Below are 25,641 nucleotides of genomic sequence, written 5' to 3' on the forward strand. Positions count from 1 at the left end.
AATGTCTGAAGCCAGATTTGACCTAAGGACTTCTGATTTTAGGCCTGGCACTCTAGCTACTGAACTACCTAATAAAAGTATAAGAAATGATGGAGAGAAAAACATTTATAAGAGATTTGGTGAGAGATCCAAATAAGCCATATCATTCCCAACACAATTAAGAGTGAAACTGGAGGGGCAGCTGGGTGGTGCAGTGGATAAAGCTCAGGCCTTGGAGTCAGGAGGACCTGAGTTCAAATGTGGCCTCAGATACATGACATTTACTAGCTGTGTGACCCTGGGCAAGTCACTTAACCCCGATTGCCTCACCAAAAAAACAAACAAACAAAAAAGAGTGGAACTGGAAGGATTATAAATGGACCCAAAAAATGGAAAAGACCTATCAAGATGATTATAGCAAATTATTTTCTCAAAGACAACGGAACTACTACATTTTCCCTTAATATTAGCATGGCCTCAGACACTTGTGTCAAATTAAAAAAAACCTCCTGTTTGGCATTAAAAGACCTCAGAACCTGATCCTAACCTACCTGACCAGCCTTTACTCCCCTTAAATACTTTTTGATCCATCCAAATTGACTTTATTTTTCACTGTTATTTGTTTGCATGTTGCCTCTTCCATTATATTGTAAGCTCTTTAAAGATAAGGGCTTTCATTTTGTATCCCTAGCACTTAGCATAGTGTCTGGCACATAGTAGGTGGTTGATAAATGTTTATTGATTGATTGATCTCCCTTCTCTTTGTTCTTGTCCTGATTCCTAGAATGCACTTCTCTCACCTCCTTTGTCTAGAATCCTGTTTTCTTCAAAGTTCAGCTCCTAGTCAGATTGCTCAGTGTTGTAGGACATAGAGTCAGGAAGACCCAAGTTCAGATTTTATCTCAAGATACTTGCTGTTAGCTGTGTGATTCAAGGCAAGTTACTTAAACTCTTTTTTCTTACATTTCTCCATCTGTAAAATGGGGATAATATTACCTCCATCACAGAGTTGTTATGAGGATCAAAGGAGTTAATCTATAAAAGGATTTGCAAACCTTTAAGTGCTAGATAAATGCTAGTTATTATTCTTTTGTACCTTTTCCTAATCTCTGCTTCTATAACTGTTCTTTACACAGTTACTTTGTATATTTTGTGTATAATCTTGCATATGCATGTATTGTGTTCCCCCCAGAGAGAATGAAATCTCTTTAGACAAGAACTTTTTGATTTTTTTTTTCTTTGTATCTTCTGTGCTTGGCATATGTTAAGTGCTTAATGAATACTTTTTGATTATAGGCCTCAGTTTTTTCATCTAAAAAGTAAGGTATTTTAGTAAGGTACAGCTCAGTGATGTACCTTTCAGCCCTAAATTATTTGACCTGTTCTATGTTTGACTCCTACTAGCTTTTAAAGAAAAGGGACATAATTCCTGTCTTCCTATTCAGGTACTAGCTGTCCTAGATGACCTCTGAGGTTCTTAATAACTTAGAGAATCTGTAGTTCTGAAACATATTTGAAGGGTAATCAGTCTTATTCAGCTTTTGGCCAGAACTGTTGCCAGCTAGTGGTAAATGGTAGTGGTTGAGAGAGTGGTGATTATTACTCAGTACATAGAAAAGCTTCCAAATGATTACAGCTGTCCAAAAATGGAATGGATTCCATTGCAGAAGTTAGATTAAGTTTCCTACCAATGGAGGTCTTCGAAGGGAAACTGAGTGACTACTTTTCAGAAATTTTATAGTAGGAGTTCATGCTTTAGGTCAGGTTTGGTCAGGATAGCCTCTTAAAAGATAATTAAATGCTAATTTAGAGACTGCTGGAGAGCCAGGGTAATCATGAAAGTCATCGTGGAAAAAGTGGAAGTTGACAAATATAATGAACATGGGGCAGTGGCTCCTGGCCTTTGAACTAAAGAATTTTTGCAAGGGTTTCATCTTGCTAAGTGATATTCTATGGACTTGGGATATAGCCACTGGATTTGTGATTGGATTAATATAGGGAACACTCCCCTCTGCTCAATAAACTCCAGTGGCTCCCTGTTGCCTCTTGCCTCTAGGATCAAATAGAGAATGTTCTGTTTGGCATTCAGAGATCTTCATAACCTTGTCCTCCTACCTTTCCAGTTTTTTTACTCCTTATTCCCCAATGCATACTTTTTGATCCAGTGACATTAACCTTCTGTCTTGTTCTGCCATGAACAAGGCACTGGAAATTCTTTGGCTGTCCCCCATACCTAAAATGCTGTCCCTTCTCAGCTCTGCCTATTGACTTTTCTATCTTCCTTTCTTTTCTTTTTTTTTTTTTTTTGGTGTTTTTTTTTTAAATTTTACACTTGTTAAAAGGGACTTTCTTTTGCTTCTTTTTATATCCCCAGTGCTTAGCACAATGCTCAGCATATAGAAGGTGCTTAATAAATATTGATTGATGAGAATGATGCAAGCCTGTACCTTCTATAATTTATAGTCTTAGTTACCTAGAGCACAAAAACTTGCCTAGGGTCAAACAGGCAGTTTATGCCAGAGGCAGAACTAGATCAGTCAAAAACATTAAACTCGGGGGCAGCTAGATGGCACAGTGGGTAGAGCACCAGCCCTGGATTCAGGAAGACCTGAGTTCAAATCTGGCCTCAGATACTTGATACTTATTAGCTGTGTGACCCTGGACAAGTCACTTTACCCTATTGCCTCACCAAAAAAAAACAAAAAAAACCCACGAAACTCTTATTATGTGCTAGGCACTGTGCTGCTAAGCACTGGAAATGCAAATAGAAGCAGAAAGAAAGACAACCCCTACCCTCAAGGAGTTAATGGGTGAAGATAACACATAAAAAGGAGCTGAAAGAGATTGGAGACATGGTAGAGGGGCATGGTAGGGGCATGGAAAGTCCTGTGAAGATGAGACAGCAGTGCAGCTTGGAGAGGAATCTTTAGCCTGGGCCTCCTCCTTCATTTGGAGGTTCTGGGAGAAACCAGCCAATCAGAACATGAGAAGTAGTCCAGAAGAAGATTGAGCTTTCAGGCTGAAGAAGTTTCTGTGGCATCCCCAGGAATGAAGGTCTTCCTGGCTCCAGGGCCCCTTTCTAGCTGTTGTGTCATGTTGCTCCTTGGGGTAGTAGAAATGGAAGCGAAAAGGTGGAATTTAAAGGAAATAGCAAAGGAAGAACTGACAGGGTTTGGTTATAGATTAGAGTGTCTCCAAGACACTTTTAATGTTCTCTTTATCCTCACAGTGTCCCTTCCCAGTAGGGAGTAAGCATTTTTGACTCTGCTTCATGAAGACCTTAAGCGGCTTGGCTTGTTCTGGTCACATTGAATTATAAGCTAATGCATCAGTAGTTCGAAAGGGGGTAAGGTGGAGATAACACCTAGAAAGCAGTGACTTTCTCGAATTGCCTTTTTTTTTGTGAATTTATTTTTAGTTATCAGCAATCACTTCCATACGCTTTTGAGTTTAAAATTTTTCTTTCCCTCCTTCCCCGCCTCCTTCCGCAAGATGGCTTGCAATAATTGCCTTATATTTTAGTAACATGGTAAAGTTGTTTGTGCTCATGGAAGAAACCTTTCAAAATTGGGAGTACAATCACTGATGAATCTAGCCTAGGAAGATGTTCCTGTGGTAACTATATTTTTTCAAATACTAAGTAACATAGAAAGTTAAGCGCTTTAATAAGTGACACATTAAAAAAAAATTTTTTTTGATCGGACGACTACCACTTCTCATTTCATGAAGAACAATGGTAGTTATTTGATGTAACCTACTTGATAATCATAGTACTAATGCTCATGCTCCATCTTTATCTGAAGGACCATGAGGAAAAATAATCTTGTTTTTTCACAGCAGCTAATCAGATACAGGGCTGCAATTTCTGATTGTTGTATGCAAAAGACCAGTGTATGAACCAAATCCATTAAATGGATTAGATTTCTATTATTTTTTTATTAGTGTTATAAACACTATTACTGAAAAGCTACTGATTAATCTTAATAGTAATGTTTTAAACAAGGCATTGATTTGGGTTGGGTTTTTTGTTTGTTTTTTTTTTTAAGATGTCTGTCCTTCCACTGTTCTTGTCATGGTGTTTATAATATCAGGGTAGCTTTGCAAAGCAAGTTTCACCACTAATGCTATGGAATTGTGTAATATTATGGAAGTCTGGATTGGACTGAGAGTCAGCAAACTGGGTTCTAGTCTCAGCTCTGCCCACTAGGTTGTGTGACCTTACTTTCCTTATCTGTGAAATGAAGGAGGTTCATTAAGAAAGGTCTCTAAAGACCTAGAGGTCTCTAAAAACCTCTAAAGTTCAATAATTTTAGCAGAATTTTATGTTTATTAATACATGCTGCTTGCTATTCCACAAAATTTCTGAGAAAAAGCATTACTAAAGAAAAACAAGATGAGGAAATGAAATACCAAGGTAACCATGGCTCCTTGACATATGGTGAAGTTTAGAGTGAGTTTGTGCTCCTTTATGGAAATGGGTGACCTTAAATTTGGAATCTCAACTTTCTCTAGCTAATTATTAAAGGACAAAAATAGTAGATGATTTTAATTGACTTAATGTAATTTTAATTTAAGAGGATTTAAATTAAACTACTTTTCCTTTCTTTTTAAGAATAAAGGCTCCCTTCAGTTTGAAGACAAATGGGATTTTATGCGTCCTATTGTTCTGAAGCTTTTACGCCAGGAATCTGTCACAAAACAGCAGTGGTTTGATTTGTTTTCGTAAGTAACCTTTTCGTTCTAATTTTGGAGCAACATAATAGGATTGCTGCTATAAATTGATTTTTTAATTTTTTGATGAATCAAAAACAAATGTGCCTTTTAAACTGGCACATTTACATGTCAAATAAAGTTAATGACAGACTTTGACTTCATTGTTTTATTGAGACTTTTTTGGGGGTTTTTTCTTGGTTACCTTGAAAGAATAACATAACTTTCTTAGTTATATGCATTGCTGCCCTCTTTTGAGCCTTTTCCTGTTTTGTATATTGAGGCAAGTGATATACTGGATATAGTACTGAACTTGGAATCAGAGAGATGTGGGTTCAAATCCCACATCTGACACTAACTGGGTAAGGCACTTAATATTTACGTCCCTCAAGTAGCAACTTCAAGATTTATTTACCAGGTCATAGTTGGTAGAGGGAATTCCTTTTGTGGAAGAAATATCATAATCACAGCTGTCATGCTTATAGTTATATCCTATGAGAATTAAAGCATAAGAGGCAATAGTTGAGTTGATTTTCCATTCTACATCATCTGATCTCAGTTTTGCTACTAACAAATTGGGTGACCTTGGTCAAGTCACTCAACTTTCCTAGATATTAGTTTCTAATAAGTAAGATAAGGGGGCTGAACTCTATATCTATAGCCTTTATTGTCTCTAAAAATTTTGTGAGCACATAATATTCATACAAACACATCTCTTCTGTGTGCCAGTTGTTTTAAGTCAATGAGAAAATAAGATCAAATGAGATTATATTTGTAAAGCACTTTCCAAACCCTAAACACTATAGTTGTTGTGTTTGTTATTTAGTAAAATGACTTTAGCCCATGGTGTGATATGACCACCAAAATTATGGTAGCTTTTGTAGCTAAAATTAGACCTTATTTTAATCAGTGTTTCAGCCACTGATTCAGACAGGAATTGCTTTTTCATTTGTTGGTCAAAACATCAAGAAGTTAATGATCTATGAGTGTTCAGAAGTTTGCCATTTAAAATGACCCTTAAACATACTTTTTTGTTAATTTGATTAATTATCCCTCTATGTATCCTTTTTGTAAATTCAACTTTTCGTCAGTAGGATTTTTTTTTTGGTTGCTGTTGATTTTTTAAATAAGAGTAAACACTTCTAATATAAAGTAAATAACTTAGGAATGTGTAAATAGTAAATACCTGAAGGAATGTGAAACTGAATAAGTTGTATGTGATGGAGCTTGACTGGAGTTTGAATGAGAGACTAGGTTCTGTAGAGAACATTGATATGTATTATTTTATTTTTAAGAGTAATGAAACATGTATAGATTAGTCTCTTATAGGTCTCTCTTAGGAACTTCTTTCTAAAGCTGTGTAGCAAATGTGTGTATATGTGTGTGTGTGTGTGTGTGTGTTACATATTGGTATATATACAGTGACCACATATAAGAATTGTGCCCTTAAAGGTGACTTGCCTTCATTATTTTCTAGGGATGTCCATGCAGTTTGTCTGTGGGATGATAAAGGCCCAGCAAAAATCCATCAGGCTTTGAAAGAAGATATACTTGATTTTATTAAACAAGCACAGGCAGTGAGTCTTTGAAAGTTAATTTTAAAAGCCTTTTTATGACATGGTTGCTTTTTGAAATTAATATTTTGCTTTCAGTGAAGACTGATTTGTGAAATGTAATGTATCTTGATTTTTAGATTATTTGAGAATTCAATGGGTCTGTAAAATTTTATGCCTAAAATATTTTTCCTTATATATTTATTCCTGCTTTGCTAATTTAGTGTTAAACTGTGTGCCCTGACAAGATTATCATTTTGGTGCTATATCCAGTAGCTACAGGTATGTTGATTATGGCCCCTCTTATAAGACTTCTACCCATAGATAACAGAATTTTTTTTTTCTATGCCAGAGTCCTTAATCCATTGGGAAATTCTTAAGTTGCCTTCTATTCTTGCTACTGAGTCTAAAGTTCAAGTGTGGTAGCACAGTAAAGCTTACCTGTAATTAAAACATCTAACAGATAGTCAACTTTCAGTTACTCAGGAGCTTATCCATTTAGCTCAATTCAGCAAATATTTATGGTACTGACTATATCTATCTAGTGTTTTTGCTCTTCCTTACTGTTGCTTACCTTTTATCCATTTCATTCTTTATCAGTCCTCTAGAAGGTAACAGGAAAGCAATGAGTTGAAACCCAAATCAGTCAGATCAGTTGCTTGCTGGAAGCTCTTGTAAATTGGTAGGAGGAGATTGAAGCTAATGACTGACATTGCTTTTTGGATTATCAGGGGTTTTAAGTTATCCTTGCTTTCTCTTTTCTTTATTAATCAAGAGACTGCTGAATTTTAGCTTTTTTTTTTTCTGACACGGATGCTGTTAATTCCAAAGAAACAAAAAAGAGGTAAAGGAAAATATTCTTGCACTGTATCCAAGGTTATCAGATTCTAATGATTTATTAAAAAATGTCTGAATCTGAAGAAATTAATGAGTACTGAATTTTTTCCTGTCATAGGGGCCAAAATACTACTTTGGGACCAGAGCGTATTGATAATTGACCTATGTAAAAATGTGTATTTTTATACTTCTCAAAACTATTACTTTTAGCTTTTTTTTTTGGTAATTTTTTTTAGTAATTACTATTACTATTAGCTTTCTGAAAATGAAAAATGAAGCAAAATATTAATATCTCAGTATTGTATCAGTTATCATACCACTAAAACACTGTTTTTATACCAATTTGGAAGATCCACAAGATTTTGCTTTCTATATTATGAAGTTTGGAAGCCATAGAAAACTGGAGTTTCTGATCTTTTAATTAAATTTTAAAGGTCACTAATTTGCCAGTGCCAGTAATAGTTCAAACAAACCAATAAGAGTTTTAAATTTATGAATTAGCTCCTTAGCACTTTTATATCTCTGCATATCAGTGTTTTTGTTTATATACAGTCATTATTCTGGGTTAAGATAATTTTTCCTTTGCAATTAAGGGACTTAAAGTATCAAAGGTGAGCATTGATAAGTCTTGTGTTATATATTATATGGCAGCTAATATCTTGGTTAGGAATGATAACATTGTATGTAGATTTTCTTTAGAATATTGAATGTTTGGGGGCAGTTAGGTGGCGCAATGGGTAGAGCACCGGCCCTGGATTCAGGAGAACCTGAGTTCAGATGCGGCCTCAGACACATAACACTTACTAGCTGTGTGACCCCAGGCAAGTCACTTAACCCTATTGCCTAGCCAAAAAAAAAAAAAGAATATTGAATGTTTTATTGTTAACACAATTTAATCAAAAGTTTTGTTTCTGTTTACATTGTTTCTAAGTGCAATTTGAAATTTTATAGAAAAGCATTCATGGGGTTTTTTTTTTTGTTCTTAATTTTAAATTTGTGGCTTCTGATGAAGTTGAATTATGCCTCTAAAATTAAAGCAGTTCATTTGTTAATGCACAAAAATAAATTGAAAATATCATTTGCTGTATTTTTAACATTTGATGAGTATCTATCCCGAACACTGTATGTAAAATCCAGATAATGAAATAATTACAGTCTCTCTGTCTAACACACAGTCAAGAGTTGAGAGTTCATTTTGATATTCTCCAACGTAGGGTGTATGGTGTCCCATAGGGTCTAATTGAGGACAGAATCTAATGTATTTGACTCAGAATTTAAATACTAGAAAGAGACATATACATAGATACAACCTTTGAAAGAGGGTACTTTTTTAAACCTTTAATATAGTTACTTAGATTAACACCAATTCAATTGAAAATACCAGAATAACGTATTTTAAAGTCATTTTGTTCTCTTAGTGTTGGCTGTATGTGTTCTTTTTAGCTGGAATTTTTTTTCTGTTTGTTTCAGAGAGTACTGAGCCATCAGGATGATACAGCACTGCTAAAAGCATACATTGTAGAGTGGAGAAAATTCTTTACGCAGTGTGATATCTTACCTAAGCCATTCTGTCAGCTAGAGATTACATTAATGGGCAAACAGGGCAGCAACAAAAAATCGAATGTGGAAGACAGTATTGTTAGAAAGGTAGGTAAAGTTGCCTCACTGCCCTGTCATATAGTAGCTTTTGACCTACTTCTTCCCCTTTAAATTCATGTTCCTTCCTCAATCCTTGCTGATTCTTACCTAATAACTAAGTATTTTCCCTTATTAACTTCAGGTCTTGCTTTAACTTCAACATATTTTTCTTGTTATCTGTTCCAACTTTGACCAGTTCATACGATTTTAATTCATTTCCTTCAGACATCATTACCTACTTCTCACCCGAATTTCCCTTTCCTCCTTTTTCCTTTCTTTCTGCAGGCATTATTATTCCATTTTATTATTTCATTACTTCTGTTTTGTTTTTGTGTTGCTTTCTGTAATCTGACCACTTTCCCTCCTTCATATACTCCTTTTTCCATCGCATTTAATTCTCTTCTAATCCTTTCTCTGTGTTTAGTCATGCTTCAGTTGTTTTCACCCTTCAGCTTTCATTGACCTGACATTACTTTTATGAGACTTCTCACTATTTATAGATTCAGCTTCTACTGTATTTTGCACTTAAAGGTGTTAAGTCATTTCTATGTGTGTTTTGTCTCCTTAACTAAATTTAAATTTTTTTTTTTTGTGCAAGGGAGCTGTGCAAGCAAATAATTTTTTATTTGTACATAGTGCTTACACCTTATGGTGAAAAGAAAGAGGAATGAAGGGACTTGGTGTACATTCCTTGTTTTGTGATTCTATATGTGGCCTTACCCAAGTCATATTAACATCTCTGAGTCTGTTTCCTCATCTGTCAAATATGATCATATCCCAACTTACTGGGTAAAATGAGACAATAAATTTGTTGGCACATTGATAAGTTAGTACAGTAGAATTATAAGATATAATTTGTTTTTATTATAGTTATAACTATTGAATGAATTTGCTCTCCCTCTCTTTTCATCTTCTTCCTTTTACATCTAGATTTGTTGAACATGTCATTTAAACTTACTGCTATAAAGGACTAGAATTCTTAAGTTGTGACTGTTTGTAGAAAAAGGACTGATATTTTAAGAAACTTAAAGAGCTCAATACCTCCTTAAGGTATTCAGATGTAAAATTTGATTTTTGAGGCATAATGGGCAAACTGTTAGTGAGAATCAATATTTAATATAAAGAATTTGCTTAAATATATTGAATTCTGTAGTAACCATTAGCAACATGTTCTTAATACTTATTTTGATAATTTTGATCTACAGAAATCCATATTCAATCCTGAAAGCATTAGAAAATAAGAAAAATATTTTAAGGATTTCTTTGTACTAAAACATTCCTTTAAATTACTTGATTGTGGGATTTTTGTTCTGTCTTTTTCCACAGAATTATATCTGTCTTCCTCACAGGAGTTTTTTGTTTTTTTTTTTTTTTTTTAAAGGAAGGTGATATTCTTGTATGTTTTGAGGTGCTTATAAACATGGTATTATATTTTAAAAAGATAATAAAATATGTATTTTGAGCAGTTGACCAACAAGATTAGGTAAGATTTTCAAAAACCATCACTTTCTGATTTGAAACATAAAATTTGATGTTTTAGCTTTTAAATGGATGAAGGCTGAAAAATTGGTAAATAGATACTTGATTTTTTTTATTTTTGTAGTCTTCACTCTTACTCTTTATATTTGCTGTAATTCTTTCTAAATTTATACTTACTGGATTTTGTTTTCTTTTTTATATAGCTCATGCTTGATACATGGAATGAGTCAATTTTTTCAAATATAAAGAACAGACTCCAGGACAGTGCAATGAAGTTAGTCCATGCAGAGAGATTAGGAGAAGCTTTTGATTCTCAACTGGTGATTGGAGTGAGAGAATCCTATGGTATGTTTTTAGTTCTGTGATGTTAATTACCTTTTCTTTTTGGAAACTGATGTATTTTGTGGGGCAGAACTTATTATCATTAAGCAACGTTGGTGTTATATCACAGGTTCTTAACATGGATTCTATTCACTATATGTAAGTATATATATGGTTGATAACTGTAGTTCAACATAATTTGTTTCCTTTATAATTCTATGTATTTTTAAAATTCATTTGAAAAATGTTATTCTGAGAAGAGGCCCATAGGTATCATGAGACTGTCAAAAGGGTGTATGACACACAAAAAAGTTAAGAACTTCTGTCCTGGATAAATAAATGAAAAAGCATTTATTATATGCTATGCGCTGAGTACTAGAGAGACAAATATTTATAGTCCCTGCTCTCAAGGTGCTCACATTCAAATGGTGGAGACAAAACACACAGGAGATTTCAGCTCCAGGTCAGATGAAAATGACTTCGGGGTATAGCAGTAAAGCCGATGTTATTGTATCTACTTTAATGTTTTTTCCACAGATAAAATCACAACTATTTTTGATGAACAATTTGATAGGGTCAAAGCCTCTGCCAGCAAGAACTTTCTTTTCTGACTCTTCAGTGGCAGTGGTTGCTGAGGAGCCAGGCGCTTGCAGTCCCTTCAGAAAATTTCTAGGTCACATCGGCACAGAGTATGCTTATGATGTCTTTGGGGACTATACTAAAAGAGGAGCTAGTGGTCTGGTGGTTGCTGCACCTCCCAGCCTCTCTGGCCTGTTGGCAGCAGATGATAATTGGTTGATGGTGGTGATAGTGGTGAAGAAGGTGGTTTCAACATGCCTTTAAAAAAGAGCTTACCATTTGTTTACTCCATTGGATATCTTCTTCTTGGTATTTAAGCTGTAAATATCTGAATTTCTTAGTAGATGTGCCAAGTGGATCAATTTAAATAAGGACAGTCATCTAACAAGTAACTTTTGCATTTATGTTTAAGTTTGGGAAATGTGCTAATTCCTTTTATATTTCCAAAATTCAGAACCAACAGCCAGTCCTAATTTTCTTATCTCTGACAATCTCTTAGACAACCAAGTTTGAGACTTTGACTCTTTGGTTCCATCTTTGCATCTTCCCTCTTGCTTGGTCCTTACATCCAATTAATTATCATACTCTTTTGATACCCACTTTCTAGTCCTACTGTTGCAATCCTAGTTCAGGTTTCTTTTCTTTCATTCCTAGACTATTGGAATAGCTTCTTTGCCCAGTTTCTTTTTTTGTGTTCCCCCTCCTGTATAAATGTACTATGTATACTGATGACATATAACAATGCTTTTTTGTTTTTTGGTGTCACTCTCTATTCAGATCCTTCAGTAATTCTGCACTATCAAGTTCAGCTTTTATAACCTAGTAGTCAAGGCTTTATACAGTATGGCTTGAGTGTGACATAGGGGAAAAATTACTGGCTATGGAGTCAGATGTCCACAGTTTAAATCCTGCCTCTGACATTTACTATTTTTGTGTCCTTGGTCAAAACATAACCTTCCTGGGCCTTAGTTCCCTCATGTGTAAAAAGAAAGTGTTGGACCAGATGGCCTCCAATGTCCCTTCCATCTCTAGATATATAATCCTAAATCCTATATTTCTATCTATATGTAAAGTGGAAACCTCAAATCTCTCAACTTCTCATAAGGACTCTATCCTTCCTATGCGTAACCTGTTCTTTTGCACTTCTGTGTTTCTGCTTATACTTTGCCAACTGTTTCTTCCCACTGCCCCAGAACATTGTCCCCCTTTCCTGAATTATCCAATGTCTTCAGGGTCCAGTTCCATAACCACCTATTACATAACATTTTCCTCAAACACTATAACTGGAAATGATCTCTTCTCTCCTTCAAATTACTAGAATGCTTTATTGTCTGTAGCACACACCTGCTGCGTATTTGCCATCTTATATTATCTTTTTATGGATTTGTGTCTCTTCCTCCCAACTAAATTATGTACTCCATATAGACACAGAATTTGTATTGTTCTTGGCACTGTGTGTCTAGAGTCTCTGTGTGTAGTACTTAAAATCTTGGGGCCTTAGTTTTCTTTTAAAGTCTATGTTTTTTAATTATTTAATCAAATATTTATATCTGAATTGTATCATAACTGGAGTGAAATTTTTTTCTGGGTTTTTTTTTTCTTTAGTTAATCTCTGTTCAAATCCTGAGGATAAGCTTCAAATTTACCGAGACAATTTTGAAAAGGCATACTTGGATTCGACAGAAAGATTTTATAGAACACAGGCCCCTTCTTATTTACAACAAAATGGTGTACAGAACTATATGAAATATGTAAGTCAGAACTTACCACATAAGATAATTATTACTATGCTATTACTCTTCTTAAAATGATTGTCATTTTGCTTTCGGACAGGCAGATGCTAAATTAAAAGAAGAAGAAAAAAGAGCACTTCGGTATTTAGAAACAAGGCGAGAATGTAACTCTGTAGAAGCAGTAAGTATTTTTTGCAAATCAGTATACTGTAGAGTTGGTTGATTATACTACATTAAGTAGGTTCAATTAATCAGGTACTTTGTATTGTGTTAGTCTTTAAAGTGACATTTATGTCCCCCCAACTAGCCACTTCACTATATTAAAATTTATCACTTAATCCAGATTCTAGTGACTGTTACCTGTCAACACCCAGGACATTGTCCTTCTTTCCTCAGTAAGTTTAATCCTAGCTTCACAATTTTTCTCCCCATCCCAACTCCTCCTCTCATACCATTGTATTTCAGCATAAACATTGATGTTCCATCCATTATGCTAACTCAGTGCCTTAATCTACTCAGTTCCCATGACCTGATTCTCCCTTCCATTTCAGCTACACAAAGGGGTAGTCATACCCTTGATCTTGTTCTTTCCGTCAAGTGTTCCACGTCTGTGTTCATAAATTCCAAAATTCATTTATCTGATCATCATATTTTATCGTTACATTTTTCTCTCTACCTTACAACCCTTGACTCTGTCTTTTGCCCTCACTGTCACCTCCTATCCTTCCAACTCTAGTTTTTTCCCAGGCTGTTATCCTTGTTTTACTACACTCTCCTCCACTCCTTTATCCATTAGTAAACCAGTTCAGCTTGACACTGTCTTTTACAATCTAATGCCTTTCAATTTTGTTCTTTCACCAAGTATGTCTTGCCAAATCCTAACTTTAGATTATTTTCATCACTCTCCTTCTTCACTCCTATTTTCTGAATGGAGCTGTAGAAAAATCATGAAACTATGTTCACTAGACCCTCACTATAGTCATTTTACACCTCCCTAATAAATTCTTTATCCCACTCACCACAGCAGCGATTCTAAACCTTTTTATCCATCTTCAACCCTTATATGGTATCCTCTCCTCATGTCTTCTCACTTTGTACTACGTTGAAAAAAATGAAGCCATTCAATGAGAACTTTCTCTTCTTCCTTCTTTATCTCATATCACTCAGATATCTTCACCCACTCTCTCCTCCACCCTGTCTCACATGAAGAAGTAGCCCTTGTCACCAAAACAATCACCTCTTCATGCAGCCTTAATTTTATGCCTTTCCATTTTCTCCAGCAAATTGTCTCATTTCTCATCCTTCCTCTTACTCTAATTTTCAGTCTCACTATCTTCTGGCTGTTTCCTTGCTGCCTGCAAACATGCCCATATCTTCCCCATCCTTTAAAATCCTTCCCCTGACACAACTGAGATCCCTCTTCCCCTTTATGTTTAGATTCCTTGAGTAAGTAGTCTACGCTAAGTACCATCATTTCCCCTCCTCTCACTTGCTTATAGACTCTGCAGTCTGGATTCTGACCTCATCATTCAACTGAAATTCTCCTGCCCTCTCCAAAGTTATCAGTGATTTCTTAATTGCTTCATTTTTTGTCTTCATTCTCATCGTTCTTGATCTCTCAATAGCCTTAAACATTATTAATTACTCCCTTCTTTTGGATACTCTCTCCTCTTTAGTTTTTCATGACACTGCCTTCGTCCTGACTCTCATACTACTTGTATGATTGCTTCTTCTCAGCCTTCTTTGTAACCAGGTCATGTCCACTAACTATGGGTATCTGCCAAGTTTCTGTTCTGGTTCCCCTTCCATTTTCCCTGTATACTTATGTCACTTGGTGATCTTATCAGCTCTGATAGATTTGATTATCATCTCAATACAAATGATTGCCAGATCCATATATCAAGCACTGATCTCTCTTGAGCTATAGTCAGATGTCTTCCATTGTCTCTTATATACATCTTTTTTTAAAAAATTAATTTATTTTGATTTATCAACAATCACTTCTATATGCTTTTGAGTTTAAAATTTTTCTCCCCCTCCCTCCCTACCAGCCTCCCCAAGATGGCGCACAATCTGATGTAGGCTATACATATACATTCCTATTAAACATATTTTCACATTAGTGATGTTGTAAGTAAGAATTAGAACCAATTGGAGGAGCCACTAGAAAGAGGAAACAAAACTAAACAGAAGAAAAAAAATAGCAAATGGTATGCTTCGATCTGCATTCAAACTCCACAATACTTTCTTTGGATGTGGATAGAATTTTCCATCACGAGGCCTTTGGAGATGTCTTAGATCCTTGTATTGCTGGGAAGGGTTAAGTTTATCAATATTAGTCATCACACAGAGTGGCTGTTATTGTGTACAACGTTCTTCTGGTTCTGCTCACTTCACTCAGCATCAGACCATACAAGTGTTTCCAGGTTTTTCTGAAGTCAGCCTGCAACATTTCTTATAGCATAGTAGTATTCCATTACATTTATATACCAGAACTTGTTCAGCCATTCCCCAGTTGATGGACATCCCCTCAATTTACAATTCTTTGCCACTACAAAAAGAACTGCTATAAATATTTTTATACATGTGGGTCCTTTTCCAGTTTTTACGATCTCTTTGGGATACAGCCCTCGAAGTGCTTTTGCTGGGTCAAAGGGTATGCACATTTTGATAGCCCTTTGGGCATAGTTCCAAATTGCTCTCCAAAATGGTTGGATCATTTCACAACTCCACCAACAATGCATTAGTGTTCCAATTTTCCCACATCTTCTCCAGCATTTATCATTTTCTTGTTTTATCATCTTGGCCAATCTGATAAGTCTGATGTGATACCTCAGAGTTGTTTTGATTTGCATTTCTCTAATCAATAGTGATTTAGAGCATTTTTTCATATGATTATAGATGACTTTAATTTCTTCATCTGAGAACTGCCTGTTTGTATCCTTTGACCATTTTATTACATACATCTTGAATGGGTTCTCCTATAGGCATCTCAAACTCATCTTCCCTTCTTCCTGACTTTTGTCTTACTGTCACGAATACTGTCATCCTCCTAATCACCAAGGCACACAATTTCAGTGTCGCTCTCAATTCCATACTTTCACTTCACATATTCAGTCTATCATCAAATCTTATAGTTTCTACTTTCATAACATCTCTCATATACATCCCCTTCTCACCTCTGATACTGCCATCACCTTAGTTCAGGAACTTATTACCTCACATCTAGACCATTGCAACAGCCTGCTGGTTGGTTTTCCTGTGTCAAATCTCACCACAGTCTACCCTCCACTCAGTTGCCAAAGTGATTTTTCTGAAGTGTAGGTCTAACTGTCTCACCCTGTGCTCCCCCCCCCAACTTGTTAAACTCCAGTGGCTCCCTATTAACCTCCAGGATTGAATATAAAATGCTTTATTTGAAACTAAAACCCTTCACAACCTTTCCAGGCTTCTTACATTCATTCCCTTACAATATGAAATCATATCGTAGGTTCCTCTAAATTTCTTGCTATTCCTTGTACATGACACTCCATCCTGCAATTCCATCATACCTTTGGAATGGCTGTTTCCCCTTTCTGGAGTGCTGCCTTCTCACTCCTGCCTCTGGTTTCTTTCAAGACCAAGTTCAAATCCTACCTTCTACAGGAAGCCTTTCTTTTGAGATTACCTTCTGTTTACGCTATATATATCTTATTGGTATAGAGTTGTTTGTATGTTGTCTCCCCCATTAGGCAGTGAATTCCTTGAGGGCAGGGACTATGTTTTTGCCTTTCTTTTATCTGCATTGCTTATCACTGTGCTTGGAATATAGTAAGTGTTCTTTGATTGACTGAAGAAATTATTTTCATTCACTTCACGTTTAATTTCTGATCTTAGGAGAATTTCTGAAGCAATCACAGAAAAGATAAAATTATATTTTAAAAATATAAAAACACCATCTTTTATAATATAATTACAAGTAGATCATAATTGTGATAAAAAAAACTTTTTACAATAGTTAGGAAGTCAGTTCATTTTGAAATCAGATCCAGCCTTTATTAAAATTGAATTATTCTGTTTCATGATTCAAGACATAAACGCCTGCGATTTTTTTGTTTGTATTTTCATTTGATTTGGATTTCGAATAACTTCAAAATGGTCAGGTTAATGGAGGGAAACTTTGTGTTTGCTTTCTGGTCTGGGGCAGATTGATTCACATCTTTGTTCTCACAAGAAGATTGTTCAATATGGGAAGCTAAGTGTTAGAGTATGAAGACTTCATTGCTATTTCTACATAATAGAACAAATCAAGTGGAGAATCAAGGCAACTAACTAAGCCACAGACACTGCTTTTACATAAGAGTTTGGTATATGGTTTTGTTTTAGGTAAACCTGAGCTAGTAGCATTGGTTATGCATATCGATTAACTTTGCCATAACTGCCCAACTATTTATCATCCTGATTTGTATTTAAAATAATCTGTATGTCAAGCTATCAAATAAAATTTCTTCTTGGTTTAGGATATTTTTAGACTTTATTATTCTGTAAGAAATTGTTTTATATATCTATATATCTTTATCTATACATACATATGTGGTAAAAGGTAATGGTAATATAATAATAGCTAAACTACTTATAATCAAAATCATTTTATTTTGTGTTCATCTGTTTCATATTATAGTAACTCCCATTTAAGAAAATAGTGATTATTATTATTCAGAAGTGATGACCATTGCCAGATTTTCACTTTTGAGTGCTCTGGAGAACCAACTTAAGGCTGCTTGAGCTTAACACTTCCATAGATTTGAGAGAGCTCCCATAGTCTGCTTGAACAGAGAAGGTAGTTTTCCCTATTTCAGTTCTTTCAACCTTTGGAGTTTTCAGATCTAGCTTCAATTTCATATTTAAAATGTTAACACACCTCAATAATTTGTTTCTATTTAACCAATTTTAACTATGTATAGGTTGGATTTTTTTCTTCTAGTCTTCTTTCCGGTTGTTTTTCTTGTTCTTATATAAATTGTTTTCCTCATTCTGCATCAATTTATACATCTTCCCAGTTTTCTTTGAAACAGTTAATTACATTATTTTAATTCTTCCTTTCTAAACCTTAATTTCCTTTTTTTTTTATCCTTTCCTCATACATGATAGGCCAAATTTAGATTCTTTCCCCTATTCCAATTAGTTTTTTCTCCTCCATTTACTTTTTCTCCTTATCCTTTTTGGACATCACTACCTCTTTACTTTACTGAAAAGGATAGCCTAATATTTGGTTAAAGATCAAAAGGAGAAGTTTTGTACTCTTTTTAGGGCTTGCCAATTTTTATCCGTAATTGTTTGTATAGGAAGTCTGATTTTTCTCTTTTTTAAATTAAAGGTTAGTAACATTGTATGTGACCATATCCACAAAAATATGTTAGCAGTAGTGTTATCCATTTTAATTCAGCAAATATTTATTACTCACGTTGTTGTTGAGTCATTCAGTTGTGTCTAACTCCTTGAGACCTTGGGGACCATAGCATGCAAGGCCCTGCTCTCTTCCACTGTCTCCCTAATTCTGTCCAAGCTAATGTTTGTTGCTTCAGTGACACTACCTATCCATCTCATCCTCTGCTGTCCCCTTTTCCTTTTGCCTTCAGTCTTTCTCAGCATCAAAGTCTGTTCAAACGAGTCCCATCTTCTCATTATGTAGCCAGTGTATTTAAGCTTCAGCTTTCGTATTTGTCCTAATGAATAGTCAGAGTTAATTTCTTTTAAGTATTGATTGATTATCTCTTTACTGTCCAAAAAATTCTCAGAAGTCTTCTCCAGCACCTACTATATGTAAATGAAAAATATCAAAAATGACTTCTACTTCTTTGGAGATCTGCAAGGATAACTTGGATGACTACTCGTCTGATAGGATAAAATGGTTTTTTTTTGTTTTGTTTAACTATGGATTAGACTATATGACTACTGAGGGTCCCTTCTGGCTATCAGATTTTATAATTTAAGAACACAATCCTTGCCTTCAAGGAGCTTACAATCTATTGGTTTTGGCTTTTGTTTGTTTGTTTTTGCCTTTTGGTGAGGCAGTTGGGTTCAAGCCCAGGGTCACGTAGCTATTAGGTGTCATGTGTCTGAGGCTGGATTTGAACTCAGGTCCTCCTGACTCCAAGGCTGGAGCTCTATCCATTGTGCCACCTATCTACCCCGAACTTAAAATCTATTAAGGATATAAGACAAGTACAAAAATAATTATGGTAGAATGAGATAAGTGTATAGGAAAGGTCAAATAGAGAGGAGAGGCATGAAAAATTCAAGGAAAGAGTAGATTACCTTTGGCTGGAGGGATCAGGAAAGGCCTCAAGGAAAAGATAGTATTGAGCTGTGCTTCACTGGATTTTAGAAGAAATGTGGAGGGAGTTCATTCCAGGTAAAAGAGGTGAATTGCCCAAATGCACAGAGACAGACAAGAGTACAGGGTAAAATCAAGGAACAGCTATAATCCATTTTGGCTAGACTGTACTGTACATAAAAGAGAGTAGTATGAAATATGTCTACAAAGGTAAGTTAGAGCTATATCTTAGAAGTCCTGTAATAAAAAGTTAATATTGTGTCACATAGATGGTGGGAAGCCAGTGAAAGGTTTTTGTGAGCAGGAAATGATGTGATCATATTTTGACATTAGAAAGATTACTCAGATTTCCCAATACATTTTTCTTTGAGTAGAGCCCATGACTGTAGGCCCCTTATAACATAGACAGAAAGCCATAATTCCTGTTAGGAACATAGGTTTAATTCAAGAGACTTGTCCAACTCAAAATTAATTCTCTAGATATAACTTTTGGTAGAACCTGGCATGCTTATAAAGATGCTCAGAATAAAGCTGAAGATCTGATAATATACATGCCCTCTTCTGTGATAAAAATATAAGTTCCTTGAAGACAAGGGAAAGTTTTGTTTTTTTGTCTTTGTATCACCAGCCTGGCACATAGTAGGTGCATAATAATACTTGTTTTTATTAAACAGGGATATTGTGTTGTTTAATGTATACAGTATTTCTAAGTTACTGCTGCACAGTCTTGTGTCTGCTGCATTACCCTGTATAAAAGGGGATATAGGAAATGCCAGTAGTTAACTATTGGTTTTCGTGTAGTGTTGAGTTAAGTAATATTAATGCAATGAGTCAGTTTTACCCAGTGGTTCTAACTTTCACAAGTGCAGAATTAGAAAGTGTTCTGAGATCCTTGATTAGAGATTGCTTGAGGCAGATAATTCATAAATAGTTGTCTTCTGTTCTTTTCTAGTCTTGATAAAGGTAACCTATCAATCATCAAACCCTATAGCATGAAACAGTAGTTTTCAAGAATTGAAAACTCCCAATATGAACTGAATTTGTAGAATTGAGTTCCCTGCAGATTCAGTTCAATCATAAGCTTGAGGCAGATAATTCATAAATAGTTGTCATCTGTTCTTTTCCAGTCTTGATAAAGGTAACGTATCAATCATCAAATCCTATAGCTTGAAACAGTGGGTTTCACGAATTGAAAACTCCCAATATGAACTGAATTTGTAGTAGAATTGGGTTCCCTGTAAATTCAGTTCAATCATACATGTTTTTTTCTTTCTTTTTTGTCTTCTTTTCTTTTGTTGGTTTCTTTTTTCAGTTCTTTCTGTTTTTTATGCCAAATATTTTCTGATATCTGTTGCTACCCACCCTTGTCACAACAAGAAACAGTTAATCAAAACTCAACAAACCCAGCAACTGCATCTCACTATATTCTGTACCCATAGTATCCTACCTCTGTTCTAAGAGAAGGGAGGTATGTTTCCCCATCCATCCTTTGAAACCGGTATTGTTCAGCTAGCTTTTCGTGTGTATACTGATCTACTCATTTTGCTTTATTTGCTCTGCTTTCATTCATTCAAGTATCCCTCTGTTTCTTTGAATTCTTCATATTGCTTGTTTTTTTTTTTTTTAACCTGACTTGTGATTTCATTGAGATATTAAGCTCCTAGTGAGGAACTTCCTTTACCAATGCAAGTTGACACCTTTTTGGGAATTTATATTCTTAGATAATTTCCTGGGGCCACTCTTTAAGAAGTACTGATACATTAACCACAGAAAAAAAATAAAACTATTTTAAGAAGATGATGAAGATGAGGAATGTGAAAATAAGATCCTTTCAATGAAGAAATCTGTTAGTGCTGTAGCAAAAAATGCATAGAAATAAAGCCACTTGAAAAGATTCAAAGCATCTACACCAGAATCAGAAGGTCAGGAATACTTGAAAAAGACTCTCAAGAAGCCCAAGGGCACCCTTTTCTAGAGAATATTAAAGTAGAAATTCAGGCAAGCTTTGAAAAGGGTAGTTTCCTCCAAAAGTGGAAAGCAGTTTCATCACCCATGTAAAGAACTGCTTCTGAATGTCTGATTCAAGATCTTAGACTGTGGAGAAAGTATCAAATAAGTTTGAACAGTTTAGTATAGTTTTCCATGTTGTTTCTATAGCAGTTGATATCTGGCTATCCTTTTTATAATGCAGTGAGAACTTAATCTGCTGTGTCTGGTAAATGCCGTCCAGATTACTTTGCCAAGAATGTGTTATCCAAAATGCCTGTTTAGTTTTCCAAAGTGGAATTCTACCCTTTATTTCTTTTAAATATGTATGAAATATTATGATAGAAATAGTAGTAATGGTGGTCAGATAAAAGGAAATGGTGGAGAGACACAGTATACATATTAAATAAATTCAGTATTTCAGTAAAGGAAAAAAAGTGGTCACTGAGTAGGTTGGGGAACTAAAAAGTTGCAGAATTTGAATGTAGGTCTTCCTAACTGAAGCCAGCTCTGTCTTCTGTGCCATGCTTCTGTTCTGAGGTTTCTTTTGTTGCAATAAAAGTCTAATGCAACATACTCCAGTAATATGCCCATGCTGTAGTTGTTTAGCTATTTACCAGTTGATGGACACTCACTTTCTAGTTTTTTACTACCACAAAAAGTGCTATAAGGAATATTTTAATATATGAATCATAAAATAGTAATGCCAGACAGACCTTCAGAGATTACATACTGAAAAACTTGACCCTAGCCAACATAAACTTCTTCAAATTAGTTCTTCTTTATCTCCAAATTTACTTCTCCAAATCTCAGTTTCTCCATATCTTTGCCAGTCCTTTTCTCTGCCTTGTCTAAGAAGATGATATCACTTTTTCTTTACTGGTTTCTTTTCCTTTGCCTACAAATATATTCTGGAATCTCTGTGTTACAGTAGCTGTCCCTTGACTGTGCCACATGATTGCATTACTGTCCTACATTTATCCTTCTTTCAGTCTCCAAACTCCTTGAAAAGAAGACTTAGGGTATTATAAGCTGCCTTTACCACAAGTGAGTAGCTTAATTCCTTATTCCTTTTTATTCTAGCTTTTGCCCTCACTCTTTGATCACAGATTTCTTGAAGGTTCTCCTAACAACCTCATCACCTTATAGAATGATCTTTTCTGAAACTTTTGAAAAATCTTTTTATAGCATTGTATACTGATCATCCTTTCCTTACTGATGTTCCCTACTTCTTGAACTTACGTGACATTAGATTTTCTTGGTGCTTTCACACTGTTCATCTAGGTAATGCAGTGCATAAAGCATTCTATTTGTAGTCAAGAAAACCTAAGTTTAAATTCTGCCTTAGACATTTTCTAGCTGTGATCCTGAGCAAGCCATTTAACCTCTGTTTGCCTCACTTTTCTTATTTGTGTAATAAGGATAATAACACCTATCTTCTAGTTTTTGTGAAGATCAAATGAAATGGTATTTTTTAAGTGCTTTGAAAATCTTAAAGCGCTATATAAATGCTAACTATTAGCTATTATTATTTCACTGGTTGCTTCCATCTCTTAAATGCAGATGTTGCCTAGGGTTTTCTCGTTGGTCCGATTTTCTCTTTCCGCCATTTTCGTTAGCCATTTTATCTGCTTTCATGACCTCTGTATGAATGATTTCCAAATAGATAATAGCTATCTCTAACCTTTTTCTCAAGTAAATTCCAATTGTAGATTTTTTAAAATAAAAGCAAAACAAAAACTTTATACTTAGTGTGTGCAAAACTGAATTCATCTTTGAAAGAACTCTAATCAACACAATGACCAACTATAATTCCCGGGTATCAGTGATAAAGAATGTTGCACACCACCTGACAGAAAGGTGACAAACAATATACAGAATAAGACATGGATTTTAGGACATATTCAGTATGGTAATTTGTTTTGCTTAGGTTTTTCTTTTATCATTTGGAGTTAGAAGAAGAAAAGAACAAATACTTGTTAATTGGAAACAAACCTGCATTCATCTTCCACAAATCAAGTCCAACTTTAGATATCTCAGTTTTAATTAATAGCACCATCATTTCCTCCATTCTCTCAGAACTGAAACATTAGAATTCCTTCCTTATCTTAATCCCCATGCCCATTTAGTAGGCAGTTCTCTCCATTTTACTTCCACAGTGCTTCTCATCTGTTTGCTCCTTTCTATCGTTACTGCCCCAAACTTAAGAGTCTTAGATGACTAGAAATAGTATAAGCTTCTTAAAGATGAAATAAGAAACTTAACTTGAATTTCTGAGGTGAACTTCATGACCAAACGAATTTGCATCGTGAAACATCTCATGAATCCATTTTGTGTTAGGCACTGGCAATATAAAGATAAAATGAAAAAGTTCCTGCCCTCACTGATGGGATGCATCATGTAAACATATAGGTGTATACACACTAATTTAAAGAGAAGGAAAATACAAGAATTGGAATCAGAAAAGGCTTTCCTTAACAAGCAGCACGTGAACTGTACCTTGAATGAAACTATGGATTCTAGGAGGTGGAGGTCAGACGGGAGTATATTATAGGAATGGGCAAAGGGCTTGGGAAATGCAGGGAAAATGTATATGGGAGACAGAAAGATATTTAGGTTGACAGGAATGTAGAGTATATGAAAGGGAGTAATATACAGTAAGTCTAGAGCCAAATTGTGAAAGACTTTAATGCCAAACACAGCAGTTTGTAATTCACTCTGGGGACAGTAGAGAGCCACTGAAAGTTCTTCAGCAGGGAAGTGTTATATTTAGACCTTTGCTTTAGGAAGGTTATTTTGATAACTGCTTTTGAGAAGTCATGTATAGTTGGTCTCTAAAGTTCTTTCTGATTCCATCATTCTATAATAATGTGATTCATCTTAGTTCAGACCCTTGTTCTTTGCTAATACTATATATCCTCTTCCCCCTCAAATACCCTTTACTGTCATATTAAGCCTTCCAGAGTACAACTCAGTAAAGAAAGCAGAACCAGGAGTGTGATATAAAATGACAACAGTAATGTAAAAGATAAAGCAAAAAATTAGTCAAACTATGAATTGTAATGAGTAAAGTCTTTATCCTCAAGAATTGATAAGAAAACAGTTTTCTCAATAAAAACTGACCAAAAGTCCTTGAACCATCTACATCTTAGCCATTTTCAGTAGGAGTACATAGGGTAATTGTCTCATCCTATGGTTGAACACTCTCATTGCTTGGGTTCTTAATAAGAAATTTTACTTCCTTAAAAAGATCCTTTATCCATTCTGTGTTTTAAAGGGTTGCTAATCAATCATCAAACATTTTTTAGATGTTTATTATATACCAGAGCACTGTGCTAGGTGCTAGGGATGCAAAGACAAAATTGAAACAGTCCTTGCCCGTGACATCCTTAAATTCTTTTGGGGGAAGCCACATGAACATAAAATATACAAGATAAATTTGTGGGAAGGGGGACCCACAAATGTTTCCTTCTTTTTTATTCAGGTAGTAGATACTGTTCTATATTACTGTAAGTATAATGTCACAGAATGAGTTTTCTGTATTAAGTCCTTAGAGGGACATTAGCATAATATGTTACTTACAGGAGAATTAATATTTCTGTCTCTTACATCAAATGATAGTCTATGAAAATAGTTTGGTTGTATAAGAGATTGTTCAGTAGCTATCACCCAGTACTCCTCAATTGCAATATGTGAAGTTATAACATACTTAGATTTTGTTTTTTTGTTCTCCCTTAGTAAGATTATCTTAATGGTTGAGTTAGAGACTGCTTTAGAAAAGTGAGGTGACAACTAGCCATGGAAAGAAACTTTTTCTTGTATTAGATGAATTTCTATAGGTTTTTCGTGTAGAATGTCTCAATAACTGTTCATAGGGAAGAAATATTTTTATAAAAGTAGTGAAGATCATATTTGATAACTATTAAGCAAAGACCCAAATTTAATAGATAGTAGTAGGTAGAATGTTAGGGCCAACTTTTTTTTCATATTGCAATTCAGTTAGTATTTATAACTTGTAGCCCAGTTCTAATTAGATATTAAAATTTCTAGTACAGTCTGATATTCTGGAGTAGTCTGACTTCTCAGACCTGCAAATTACTTTTGCAAGAACAAGGGTGGAGCCAAAGAATTTTTTTTTGTTTTTGTTTTTTGTTTATTTATTTATTTATTTATTTATTTATTTATTTATTTATTTTTGTTTGTTTTTGGTGAGGCAATTGGGATTAAGTGACTTGCCCAAGGTCACACAGCTAGTATGTGTCAAGTGTTTGGTCTGAGGCCGAATTTGAACTCAGGTCCTCCTGACTCCCAAAGAATTTTTAGAGTTGGCAGAGAACTTAAAAGATTACTTAGTCTTAATAGTCTTAATTGACATAGTATAAGGAGACATGGATAGATTACCATTTATGTCAGTGGAGAACAGTCACATATATATCTGTTTTAGTAAGTTGAGGAAACTACAAAAGATATAACTTTCCCATTGTCATACGTAGGTCATTTGGCTCTTTCT

The 25,641-nt window shown here is 34.9% G+C and overlaps 1 protein-coding gene across 4 annotated transcripts in view; it reads left to right on the forward strand.

The window, feature by feature from the left end:
- The window catches only part of CUL5 (cullin 5), a 127,273-nt gene that overhangs the window by 73,946 nt on the left and 27,686 nt on the right, over positions 1-25,641 (forward strand). For all 4 annotated transcript variants that reach the window (XM_027849500.1, XM_027849501.1, XM_027849502.1 and 1 more), the window contains exons 2-7: positions 4,592-4,701; positions 6,167-6,266; positions 8,550-8,726; positions 10,400-10,541; positions 12,702-12,847; positions 12,930-13,010. In XM_027849500.1, coding sequence (XP_027705301.1) covers positions 4,592-4,701; positions 6,167-6,266; positions 8,550-8,726; positions 10,400-10,541; positions 12,702-12,847; positions 12,930-13,010 — 756 coding nt within the window. The remainder of the gene's footprint in view (positions 1-4,591; positions 4,702-6,166; positions 6,267-8,549; positions 8,727-10,399; positions 10,542-12,701; positions 12,848-12,929; positions 13,011-25,641) is intronic.

This window comes from Vombatus ursinus, unplaced genomic scaffold (genome assembly GCF_900497805.2).
Source record: "Vombatus ursinus unplaced genomic scaffold, bare-nosed wombat genome assembly UNPS02007612.1, whole genome shotgun sequence".
Lineage (NCBI taxonomy): Eukaryota > Metazoa > Chordata > Mammalia > Diprotodontia > Vombatidae > Vombatus > Vombatus ursinus.